Consider the following 13,671-nt stretch of genomic DNA (forward strand, 5'->3'; position numbering starts at 1 on the left):
ACAATCTTGAGGTGGAGTCGATGCCCATGTGCACTATCGTCCTAAGGAGGAGTCACCTACCTCGTGACTACAAAGACTTCTTCCAAGACAAAAACAAAGTGCAAACATCCGAGCCCAACACTAGATGGCGATCTATGCACAAGTATACGAATCTATAGCTCTACATGCCAAGAACAGATACATACTGGTAAATAGCATTTTCCTTTCCCTTTTTGTCAGGAGGGTAGTATCTCTGTGGATATAGTAACACTAGCATACACAGTTTTCAGTCAGAGGGATCCCACTTTTAACGTCACATCTCTTAATACTAATTTAAAAAAATAACCCCTCTGCTGCAGGCCCTTCCTCCCCATTCCTCAGCCAAATTTCCATTTTGGTGTATTTAGATTTATCCATGACTAAATATAGAAAATTTCGGTAGTGTCATTGCCAGCATTGTTGCTTTCTTTCTCATTTTATTTTTTGTGGGTAGTGGCGAGCCATCCAATAACCATACCGTCACAGTTTGAGACTTTTTAGCCAAAGGTTTGTTTCTTAAGTTTCTATGATCTCATCCTGAAACTTGTAGTTCTTGGTGCAGTTCGACGTGTATGAATGGGGGTAAAAGTTATTGGCATTTAGGACAATCGCCTGTATGATTTTTATTTTTGTAGCATGCTTTTGGTCATGTAGGTGCAGTGCAGGAAGTGAACTAATTTAACTTAAAGAGGGCTTCATCGGCAGCGTCATCTAGGTGTTAGGCTAAAGCCGAAATGCATTGGCAGACTGGTTTCTGCCAGCCTACCACCCGAGTCAAGGTCTTGACTTCCCAGGGTGAGGGCCTTTGCTCTCAGAAGGTCAGAAACAAAGTTTGCATGGGAAGAGGCTGTTCACACCACCCTCCCTCAGGATGACCTGCTGATTAGCATTCCAATGCACAGGAGCTTCAAAGAAATTCAATTCTGGCTCCTCTCACAGGAGAGGAAGCCAACCCCTTTGCCCAAAGCCCTTTGGCACCTGGATAGGTGGATACATTAGTCAGTCAGGTACGCGTGCCCACCCCCGGGCTAGTACCACCCCTAAGGTGGACTAACTGAAGGAAATGCGACTTTTCAGAGTTGACCATCTTGGGGATGACAAACTTAAGAATTCTGGGACAGGGTTATGCCCACTTCCCAGAGGAACTGGTCATATAAGGAGCATAGTGACCCCAAGGATAAGTAGCCCATTGGCTACTACCCTTTACTCTAAATTCAGTATTTAGGGGAGCCCCTGGCACCAGAAAATCTTATCCTTCCGACCTGAAAGAAGACAACGTTTGTGAAGAGTCAGAAAGAGCAAGAACTGAGGACTCAGCAGCTGACTCGGAGCCAACCCTACCGGCCTGACTGCTGACTTTGACAGTTGCACCAAAAGACGACTTGTCCTGCAGCTGCTGTGTCTCCAGAGCCTGGGAGAGCTGCCAGCGCCTCACCCAGGCACCAAGAACTCCCTTGGAGCAGCAAAGCTTCTTTCCTGCAGGCATCAAAGAGACCTGAGAGGACTCCAAGACCATGAAAACCCAACACCTAAGGACACCACTGCACCGTCGCTCCAAGCCAGAGTTGGAACCTGCAGCCTCTGTTTGCAGGGCCCCTCAACCACGACTGCTCCCGGTAAGGAAACCCTAATGCCTAAAGACACCTCTGCACCCGTTGCCTCTGGCCCGTGGAGAAGAAGATCAAAGGTGTCCTTGCATCCCGAGCATCGTGAGGCCTGAGCCCCCCTGTTGGTTTAGCCTGCCACTCAAAGCCTTCAGACTCTTTATGTGAAGACCGATCCCCATAGACAAAAATTGGGCACCCAATGCTGTTTTGCACCCCTGCACCCGGCTGCCCTGGTTTTGCTGGGGGTGTGCTGGTGCTGCATTGGACATTGACAACTACTAACCTTAACTCCTGGAAATTAGTCCTGTAAGTCGCTGTACTGTACCTAAATGCGGTACTTGTTCTTCCTCCCATAGGGTAACATTGCAGCTCCTGAAAATTGCACTAAGGGCCTAATTACGAGTCTGGCTGCTTGTCAGGGTGCGGCGGTGGTGGTCCAGTCACCGACTCACTGGCAGTCCGACCGCCCCATTATGACTTAGGAGGTTGCCATGGGAAGCACTGTTCCCTGGAAGTGGCATGGCGGTCCTGAGGGTGCAATATGTTTGGCAGGACTGCTGTGGTCCCGCCAAGCATATTACAAGTTTCCTCTCCTCCACGTTTTTCATGGCGAAAAACCGACACAAGGATGGTGGCGCAGAGGAAACAAAGGGGGCCCTACAGGGCCCCCTGTGCCTCCTCCCCATGTGGATGCACATAGGGGGGCACAACAATTACCCTCCTATGTTCATGCCCACAAGTTCCTGCATGGCATGGATTTTCAAGTCCACGTCGTACGTGCCTTTGAAAGAGGCACAGCGGCGGGACTGCTCCGCTGCCCGCCAGACTGCTGTGGTCCCGCCAAGCATATTACAAGTTTCCTCTCCTCCACGTTTTTCATGGCGAAAAACCGACACAAGGATGGTGGCGCAGAGGAAACAAAGGGGGCCCTACAGGGCCCCCTGTGCCTCCTCCCCATGTGGATGCACATAGGGGGGCACAACAATTACCCTCCTATGTTCATGCCCACAAGTTCCTGCATGGCATGGATTTTCAAGTCCACGTCGTACGTGCCTTTGAAAGAGGCACAGCGGCGGGACTGCTCCGCTGCCCGCCAGACTACTTTTAAGTTGTAATCTGGTGGGTGGGCAGCAATTAATCTCGGCGGTGCAGGAGCGTGGTTGTGGCTGCCACCGCCACTCCAGTAACACCAAAACCTGTAATCGGCCCCTAAGTGTCGACTGCTTTAAATGCAAAAGTATTTTTTATTGAAAAACATATTTACCTGATGGAACTGGTTTTGCTGCTTAAATATATATAAAGATATGTGGTTTTTTTTAAAAATAAATTGGTGTGGATCTCCTTTTTGAGTCGTGTGCATCATTTATTGACTATTGTGTGTATTTGCAGATTTCAAACAGTCCCCTCTGATAAGCCTAAGGCTGATCGACCACACTACCCCCTAGAAGAGCACCTTGGGATTTCTAGAGCAAGCCCTTGTCCACTCATAAGGGAACCCCTGAACTCTTTTCACCGTATATCTCATTTTTATATATCATAGAAAGAGTCAGGTTCCTACATTAAGCATTGGCAGTGCTCTTTCATTTGCAATCTGTAATATTTTCAATATAGGAAGCTCTTATCCTCCTTCATGGATTCAGAATATACTCCTTTTTCTGTGCCTTCTGCCCGTACACAGTGATACAAAGTCCAATTGAAATTGATGCATAATGCAACTTTCATTAATAAGATCAGCAGAAAGTATGTCTCTTGTGAAACAGTTACGAAAGAAAACACTTTGCATTTCAAAGTAGACCTACAATTTGTTTTTTTGATCAGGGCTGTATTCTGTTTTTAATCATCTTAATGCACTTAGAAACAACTAAAACATAACCTGCAGAGCATGCGTAGACTACTTGGAAAATGTGACATGCCCATGTTGTTAACCATGTGTGCAAGTGTGTTTCTTTCTGTTTAATTTTGTCTGTAATCACCATCTGCCCTAGAGCTATGATAACCAAATATTCTCCTTAGTTTCTTTATTATTTTTGGGGCTGAGCCACACAGTGGCCATCAACACATACAAGAAGGAACCATTAGAATTGCTACAGTCTGATGTAGCTGTAACACGTAATACCGAAGGGCCAGATGTACAAAGCATATTTACTGTCACAAATACTCAGATTCAGAGTTTGTGCCTTCAACAATGTTTTTTTCTAATCCATGGATCCCATTTGAGGAGTGTGTAAACGTTTATTGACTTCTAAAATGGTGCTGAGACTCCATACAATTTCAGTACTTGAAAGGGGAGTGTGTGGGCATCCCTTCTGAATACCAAGTTGGTGTATGGTGCATAAGTGTTTTGTGATCTTAATCTAGCTGCAAATCTTTGCAAAATTGCTGAGTTCCAATTTGGGGTTGTAACCCTCCATCCCCTTGAGAAACCTTCCTCTTTGAGAAAGTAAAAAAAAAAAAGTTTGTTGGAGAGTAGGCAGTGGTCCAGGAAAACCACTTCCAACTCTCAAACAGAAAAAAGTGTCTTTTTTTAACCGCAGTCGCAATTCTGTTAAGGAACAGCTTACTTCACATAAAGGCAATGTCAGACGCGAAGGTCTGCTGGCTTGACCCCGCAGGCTACCATCCCTGTGATCACCACCAATCTGCAGGAAGCACCCAGGCTCCCCTAAGCCAACCATGGCATGCTCTCACCATGACTGCAGCATCGTGATTGGTCTGAGCACCCTGGTGCGGCCCGGGGACGGGCCTGTGCATGATCTCCAGTTAGGCTGTGCATTACAGCTTGATGGAGAACATGCTAAGTGCACATGACTGTTTGGCCGGCCCAAGACGGCCAGCCAAACTGTCATGCACACATAAGGTGCATATACCACTCCTCCTCCTGCACTGTGACAGAAGACCGCTCCCCCCCTTCCCAACTTGGCTTCATAGAGAAAAATAAAATGATAACATCCTGTTATTGTCATTTTATTCTTCCTTTGTTGCACTACTCAGAAGCTGTGGGGTGACGCTCCTCTGCCTTAGCGAAAGAGCTGCCGCTGCCTGTCTGACGCAGCATGGTGGTACAAAAAACTGAGATGTGGCTCTTAGTATTTATTAGTGGATGACATTAGTTAAAACTTTCCACCCACCACAGTTTTATATTCCTGAGTACAACAGATATGCCGAGAAGTGGTTGACCGCGCCACTGGAACGAAGCTGCACTTTACTGAAAAGTCCAAGATAGGATGAAAGTGGTTTGGGATCGCTTGTGTTCTGGTGATTTGGCCTGGCAGTTAGGGCAGCGGCGTCACTAGGGGGGTACGGACCGCACCGGGTGACACCTTCACATGGGGTGACACCATCGCGTGTGCATGGACGAGTGCGTGTGTTCTTCTCGGTGCTAGCGGGTGCACAGGGGCCTGTGCATCAGGTCAGCCTGCGGGGGAGCAGGGTGGGTGAGTGTGCATGGACGGGTGCGTGTGTGCGTGTCGGTGCCTACGGGTGCACAGAGGGGCCCGTGTAGCAGGTCTGCCTGAAGGGCAGCAGGGTGTGTGCGTGTGCATGGATGGGTGCGTGCTGTGTGCATGGACGGGTGCGCGTGTTCCTCTCGGTGCACAGGGGGCCTGTGCATCAGGTCAGCCCATGGGGTCGGTCTCCAACCTGCAGCCCTTGACCTGCCTCTGGGCTCGTCATGCGCTCCAGAGAGCTGTGTGCAGCCGGCAGAGGGAAGGGAAGCCGGGCAGCGTCACCGCACCAGACGGAGGCCGAGTTTGGTTCCTTGTTTCGCGGACCCGGTGCGGGCGGCACTTCTGGGCACAATCAACGATGCAGTGTCCATGGGACGTGGTGAGCGGTGACAGGTGTCAAACACAGGGGCCCCGTGGACGAAAGCCACAGAGGGGCCCAGGCGCGAGCGAGCGTGGGGTGGAGCAAGGGCGGGCCTTCTGCGGGTCAGTGGTTGAGGTGGCCTTGGATAGAGCAGAGGGGAATATCAGGTTTGAGTCACTTTATTTTTCAAGTTCCCACTTTAACTGAAGGATTAGATAAAACTGAGATGGAAGGAGATGTGGCAGAATGGCCAGAGATGGGATTTTTCAACTGAGGGACCAAGTTCGAGTCCCAGCGTTCACTAAACTTTCTGTGATTCTGTGAAAAGCAATTAACTTACCCATGCCTAAAAAAAAAATCGACAGTGTGTAATCCAATCTGGTGATCACATAAAGAGCTCTAATGCCACATAAAGCTGTAAAAATAATAAAAAATAAATGGGATTGGACCCTGGGCCAAATAGGTCACACGCAGTGGCGTCACTAAGGGGGGCGGGAGGTGCGGACTGCACGGGTGACACCATGTTACTGCACTGGGTGACACCAACCCTAGTGACGCCGCTGAGTTAGGGCTCAACTTTTCTTAGTGGTGCAGGAACAAGGCTGCAATTTGACATTGCAATAGAGTGCAAATAAATGATGCATTGAGATTCAGCCCGTGTAATTATCAGTGGCCAAGGTAAAATTAAGAATTCCACCTGTCACTTTTTTAATTCACAAATTGGAGTCATAATTTGCGAACTACTTCATTAATATGGATAAGATAGGTTGGATTACAACCCACTCCGAATTGAAATTTTATGAATTAACCCATTACTACATAGGTCAGTTTGTAATATTCTCTGCTGGTCACAACGTGCAGCCATTGTTTACAACCAGTATTTAGTACATCTGTCCTGGTTATAATGGATATATTTTTGACTCTGGCCTACAGGAAAAGTGTTCAGAAAGTTTGATCTCTACTACAGACTTTGCCTTTCCAACATTTGGCACTTTCCAGAAACTGGGTTAGTTTAGAAGTGTAGTGTCCCCTGGATGTAAGAAAACAGACTTGATAACTATTGCTTAGAGTTTGAAACCTTACACTGAGCGCCCACAGCAGCCAAGTATGTGGCATTTTCTTGTGGTCCTGGAAGCCAGCAGTTAGAGGGCCGGTTCACTTGTGAGTGCTGTTTCCTACTGGTGTCCAGGGCCCCATGTATTATTGGACTCTGATTGGGAAATAAAGTTACTCACTTTGGATACTTGACTCTGACAGGGTAGCTATAATGAGTACTCAAGGTTCACTTGAGGAGGTAGAAGTGGGTTTGAAACTCAAATACATTATAAAACGGTAAATAAGATTTAATAACATCATTGTTGAGACACTGTTTTATACATTAGGAAAAGGATGTTTCAGCAGTAGATAAATGTAGCTCACTTAACAATAGGACATACAGGTGAAATCAGAAGGAGATACTACATTATGGGGATAGCATAATGGTATGATCCTATCTTATCTACATACTAGGCTCTGTGGCCCAAAATCTGGTACTGTATCTGTGTTGTGTACTGAAGTACAAGGGAGAAATAAAAGGTGTTTTAAATTCCTTATGTCACCTCCAGAAAAATACACCACCTAAATAACAAGGACCCCACCTCAAAGCAGTTACTTGTGCTCCCCTAAGATCTGGTGATAAAGTCATTGTTTCCCAGGGTCCGTTCACTAATAGTTGCTTAGAGACACAGTCCAAAATCACTGGAGTCCCACAAGCAACTTTACAACTCATCTGATTGTGTCGTTGTTACATGTGATATACTGAGTAGTTAGGTTGTGTATATAATAGATCCAAAGGTTACCTAAAACTTTGGGTGTGTCACTTGGAATCTACCTGTCGCTCTGAAACCTTCACGGTGGTAAGTGCACCAGCAGGACTGGGGACAGTTAATTGAATTCACTAACTCCTACTGGTAACCATTATTTAAGATTAGGGCTAAGAAAGCAACTTTAAAAGTGTATATCTCTATAATTGTATCCGCTTGGAGGATAGTACAACAGTTCAGTTCAGAATCAGGACAGCTACTTCATGCTGGGATGTGAAGGAGGACTGCCTCCTGGTTGTACCGGGGCTGTAGGAGCGGTAGAACCTTAAATGTGCATGGTGGGTCAAGATGATGCAGGCCTACAAACTCTTGAGTTCGAGGAGCAACAATGCAGCCCAGAAGGCAAAACAGTGATCTTAATGTGGTGTTTCTTTTCCAGTCCAGAATTGGCTGCATAAATCTTGTGGCTCCTTGGTGACATCAGTTTGTTGAAATGCCATCCATGTAGATCTTCCTTTCCGCTAGGTCACGTGTATGGCTTGCTGGGGTCTACGTGGTTTCGACTTTCAGGCAGTGTCTAGCTTTTCATTCAGGCAAGCTCTCCTTGCAGGCAGAGACTTGCTTCTCTCCTGGCCAGATATCTTTTTTGGCACTGATGTGCAGGCGTCTTTGGTGTCCAGAATGGCTGTCTGATAAATTATTAGCACCTAAAATATCAACAATAAAAATATTGCTAAAAAATAGCAAGAACACAAATATCGACTTTATATACTTACTATATAAAGTAAAAAATATTGACAACAAAAGTGTTGAATCCTCGGTACAATCAAAAATGTGTAAGTATATGGAATTCTAACTATTAAACACTATAATCACTTTCAAACATATATTAACTTTGAAAATATTACATTAAAAAATACACATATGTAAAAATATTAAAAACGTAACTTACAAACATAAAATAAAAATATACTTTAAAATAATTGCAAACAAATATTGAATTGAGCAAATAATAAATAGTAATACAAATTAATATCAAACAGAAGGTATTACAAAATAAAAAATATATACAACAGACAAAATGAAATAACCAAAATATTAATAAAAAAATAAAACATAATTTATAATAAACTAACTTAAACTTGAAAAAAAGTATATTAAAACAACTTTTAAAAATCACATAAAATTAATTATACTTAAAACCAGAAATGGAGCACCCCTTTTAGTTTTGAATCGTACTCTGCTATGCAGTAATATCACACAACGGCTGATATTGGAGTGGACGTGCACCAACCCATGATTTTTTGGACTAAGTGTTAATTGCGGTTTAGAGGTCCGTAGTTGGTGTGGTTATTTGATTTTTAAATACATTTTACTTGAAGGGGTAAAATTCACTAGTAGGGAAAGCGTTGGACTTAGGTGGGGTTAGATTTACTATTTCCACTCTAGTCTGAGCAACAGTCCCGCCCATAATTTTTTCAAACAAGCAGTTAAATATCAAACAAAAAAACCTTTTAAAAGAATACATTTATTCAGTAAATGCAAATCAAATGATATTAAATTTAAGGATTGCAATTTTTTTGGGGGGGGAATTCTTTTTATTAAACAAAATCTTAGCAACACATTTTGCTTGCATGGAGATTTTCTGACATTCAGAATGAGGGTGCCGGTGTCCTCATGCATACTCAGTACCAGTATTCCAATTGCAAAACAGTGTAGTTATATTCAACATCAGTGTAATTCTGTGGCTTTATTAATCCCCCTGGTATTAACCCTCCCACAATATCGTGTTGACCGTTGAGTCCTCAATTACCCCTATACCCCACCCATCGACCCCAGACCTTCTCCCATTTCTGAGGGCATGCTCGACTCGTATACACCATTTTTTCAGCTGCACAGCACCAATCGAGATCCACCTTCCACTCTGCTACCCCAGGATGTCGATCCGTTCCCCAGGATCTGGCTATATTCCTTTTTGCAACTATATCTGCTATTATTAGCCAGATCTTTGAGCATTTCGGCAATTGTTCTTGCCCTGTCACACCTAGTATGTGCCATCTAGCTTCTAGTGGGATATCTTGATCTACCACTTCTGACATAACCTGTGTTATCTATCTCCAGTATTGCTGCATTTTGGGGCAGACCGATAGTGTGTGAAAGAAAGTGTCCACGTCCTGGCAGCCCCTGGCGCAGTGACCAGTGTCGCTGCGGCCCATTTGATGCATAAGGGCCCTGGTGGTGTATGATTTATGCAGAATGTGAAGTTGTATAAGGCGAATGCGTGCCCTTAATAGCCACCTCTCTGGGACTCTGTATTGCCTCCGCCCAACCGTCATCCTCCGGTAAACCCACCTCAGCCACCTCGTCTCTCCTAGGGCACCAAGTGGGTCAGCTGTGTTGTTCATAATCTTTCTGTATATCAGGGAGGTGGCCTTATCTGCCATAGGGTCTAGCAGTACCTGTTCTCTAGTAGTGTGTAGTCTGGTATTTGCTCGCGCTCCAGGACATGAGCTCTCAGCGCATGTCCCACTTGCAAGTGCTGGAACTGTTCCGTGTTTGGCATCTGCCTGCACGTCTTCAAAAGTAATAAATGTTTGTCCCTTCCAGATGTCTCCTAGGTGATCAATCCCCTGGATTCCCCATTTACAGAAGCCCTTTAACCCACCTACCTCCCGCAATAGCTCACTGTCCCACAGAGGAGTCTTTTCTGTCAGTCTACCTTCCCAGCCCAGAAATGTTGTAGCTCTCCTCCATGTGCGTATTACTATTTTTGTATGTGGCGGTAGTTATTTTTCCATCCTTCTATGATATAACGCTGCAGGAGATCCCCGCTGTCCCATCGAGTAGTGATCGACCCTATATGCAGGTTCCTCCCATCCCACAAAAAGCCTGGTGTTAATTGTGACCAGCTGTGCCACCCAGTAGTATTTTTTAATGTCTGGTATCAACATCCCCCCTCAAACATTCCCCTCAGCTGCTTGTGCAGGGCTAGCCTAGAACTTCCTCCATCCCATAAGAGATGTCGTAGTTTACTGTCCACTTCCCGAAAAAATTCTGGCTGTACTTTACAGGGCGTGTTCTTTTATACATATGATAAGTGTGGCAGTGCCATCATATTAAACAGGGAAGCTCTTCTCATTAGTGACAGTGGCAGTTGTCTCCAGTGTATCACTTCCCTGCGCAGCCTGGCCAGTTGCGGGAATAGATTGCCCTCTAGAAATCCACTGTCTGTCCCGATTATCATTATGCCCAGGTACCAAGGATTATATATTTTATATTACAAATATAAAAGTAATATTTAAAAAAGATGTTAAAGCATTTCTAATTAAAAGACTACCCTTCCTACTACCCTAAAAAACAGACACCAACACACAATTAAAATTAACTTTAAAAAATGAGTTTCTTAACATTAAATTAATTATTAAATATGACTCAAATTAAAACAGTTAATAAATGTAAAAATTAAACAATGTAATAATTACACTGATTAGCCAATTAATTACTCAACAAAAATTAAAATAATGAATTTACATAATGATCAATTAAACATTGAAAAATACCTAATATAACTATATATTAAAAACAGTAAGTTACATTTTAAAACAAAATCCAACCCTAATCTCCTACAAACCAAAAATCTGCTACAAAATTAACAATTTCCATTTAAATACAAAAATGTCGGTTTATATAAAAAAATACACTAAAACAACTTAAACACATATGTTTATAACACCAATAACGTATAATACTAAATGAACTAGTATTTATCCAACCAATTGAAAACGTTATTTTCTACAACTATATAAAATAAAACAATTTTATACTCAGCTATATATTTTTTTTAAACGTAAGTAACAAAAACCCCAAAATTATTATCTTCTATCCCACAATGTGTTCGACATGACATTTGTGACCAACGATATTTTTATACCATAATTTCTCATAATATTGTTCAACACAGTACTGGCTCAGGGGACCAATACATATGGTGGGAAGCCTACATCAACCTCATAGGCCTGCTTTATTTACTCCTCTATACCTGGAGAGGAACATCTTGCTGGGCAGTTTTTGTTGGTTTTGCAGCAGTTTGAACTGTTCCTAGGTTATTTGCATATGACACTCGAAGAGCCCTGCATCTCATCCTTTTTCCTGGGAAACCAAAAATACAAATAATGGAGGATGGATGGATTCTAGACAAGCAGGTAAAATGTCCTCTGGACATAGAAATGGGCATGCATAAACCAAATATGCACACAAATACATTTGCATGATCACACTCTTCACAAAAATCACGACTTGAATAAAATGGCAACATTCGCCACTAATCATTTTTCCACAAGCCAAAGCCTTCCAAATTGGTGACTCTTACCTAATAACATATGCAGAATGAAGTATCTTAAATTTGGTTTTCCTTTTGACATGTCAAGTGTGTTAATCTCTGAATAACTTTTTTTTGATGCAATAGATCATGCAGATGCAGAAGCTTGAATCACAACTGCAGCATGTAAGTTGGGAAAGCCAGACACTGAGGCAGAAGGAGGCACAGCTGAGAGATGAACTGGTGGAATCTCATGGCAAGGTACCGCATAGCTGCAATGTTTGCCTCTGACTAATAGTAGGCCTCACATTTATGAATGTGGAAATCACTTTCATTTTAGTGTACAAATGAATACCTCTACTGGCATAGACCAGTGAACACCATGCATCTCTCAGAACCCTTGTGTACACTGATGCCTGTCTATAGTGCTGCTGCAATGAACAGGGGGCCTGCTTGTGTGTGTGTGTGTGAGGGTGTGTGTGCGTGCTTGTGTGTGTGTGTGTGTGTGTGTGTGTGTGTGTGTGAGATCAGAAAAGTAGTACCACCAAAGGAAAAAGATGTGTTGGGTGAGTGCAATGCTCAAACCCTCTGAAGGACTTGCATGCTTCACAAGCTCTTAGAATGGCTCTTAAGCAGGGAGAGGTACGTGCATTTCCCAGGCCTAAGATACACAGACTAAGGCATCAGCCTCAAAAGGGTAAAGGAAGCAGTGAAAAACAAATAAATACGTTAATGAAGTAATGAGAGAAAGGGGAATCATAGGAAAATCATCCATAAAGCTATAGGGATTGAACAGCTTTAGAAATAGTGAGGAGGAGGCGCTAGGGAGAAAAGCAACCATTTGAGTAAAGGACTCTTTATGTAAGTTTAGCTGGTGTTTAGTGACTGGGAGCACGCAAAGAAAACACACATGGATGATTGTAGACAGACTAAATAGGTCAGTATAGAAGATGGATAGAAAAATTCCAGGTGCATGGGTGTAGGTGATGGATAGGATAATAGAAAAATATGGTCTCATGAAAAGAGTGGGAACTGGTGACAGCAGTATTTGTAAGGATGGAGTACAATATGTTTTATAAGGATAGACCGCACAAAAACAGGTTTTGGAGAATGAAAAGCTGAGGCTGGAAAAGACAGGGAGCAAAAAGCATGGGGTTCAAGTTTTTTACTACAGAGTTTTGTATTGTGATGCAGGTTACCCCATGTTACTTTTTGTAGCCCCATAGCTTCTTACATGAGGTTTTATAGGTGCATTGTGGTGAGTGGGATAAGGAATTAGGCATAAGGGGAAAACAAGAATGGAATAGATATCATGGCCCTTTCTAGGGGTCAGAATATGTTCAGTTATTTTTAAAGGAGTCGGGATATGCATTCCATTGAAATAAACTGTAAATCAGTAGATCGCTAATTGTGTACTAACAGAGTTTAAAATGTAAAAGGACCAGAATGGCTGCCAATCTAAATGAAAGTATTCTGGTAACAGGTATGCAGTCACTTTACTGGCAAAATGCAGTGGATCCTTTTTACTACCCGGGTGAGCTTTTGTATAAATAGGGTGTAGCGTTGGGTGATTGCTCCAGTGAGGAGTAAATAACTTGAGCTTGAATGGGATGAAAAGGGTATGGTTTATGTGCCTTTCGGGTATGTATGTATTGACTATTATATAGAGCAAACCGAGCTAGGAAGTAAGGGAGCACTGTACATTACCTTGGCCTGGTTCATCTTCTCCGCAATGCTCCTCAATCACAAGGCATTGTTGCCTTAGCGTAAACCCCCACATTAGCTCAATGAACAGCATGGGACGAGATTTTTCAAATGTCAGAAACAAATGCAATGTTTTTGTTGATAGTTTCAAAATGTCTATTTAATGACAAAACAGGTCACCCAGATGGACAAGCTTGAATCTGAGCTGCAGCGTGTAAACAAGGAATGTAAGGCACTCGGGCAGCAGGAGGAACAACTGAAACAGTCGCTGGTGGAATCTCAGGACAAGGTACAGCATAACTGTATTGTTTTCCCGCGACAAAAGTTTTTGGAGTGAAATACATTTTTCTGCAATGAAAAGCGATGAAAACTTGTGCTCTCTGCAGCTCTCGTTCCTGCCCTCTCTACCTCCTGT

The 13,671-nt window shown here is 43.4% G+C and overlaps 1 protein-coding gene across 4 annotated transcripts in view; it reads left to right on the plus strand.

The window, feature by feature from the left end:
* NINL (ninein like) overlaps positions 1 to 13,671 on the plus strand; it is a 441,695-nt gene that overhangs the window by 397,653 nt on the left and 30,371 nt on the right. For all 4 annotated transcript variants that reach the window (XM_085612328.1, XM_085612329.1, XM_085612330.1 and 1 more), the window contains 2 exons: positions 11,700 to 11,813; positions 13,432 to 13,545. In XM_085612328.1, coding sequence (XP_085468454.1) covers positions 11,700 to 11,813; positions 13,432 to 13,545 — 228 coding nt within the window. The remainder of the gene's footprint in view (positions 1 to 11,699; positions 11,814 to 13,431; positions 13,546 to 13,671) is intronic.

Source organism: Triturus cristatus, chromosome 6 (genome assembly GCF_964204655.1).
Source record: "Triturus cristatus chromosome 6, aTriCri1.1, whole genome shotgun sequence".
NCBI classification, from domain to species: Eukaryota; Metazoa; Chordata; class Amphibia; order Caudata; family Salamandridae; genus Triturus; species Triturus cristatus.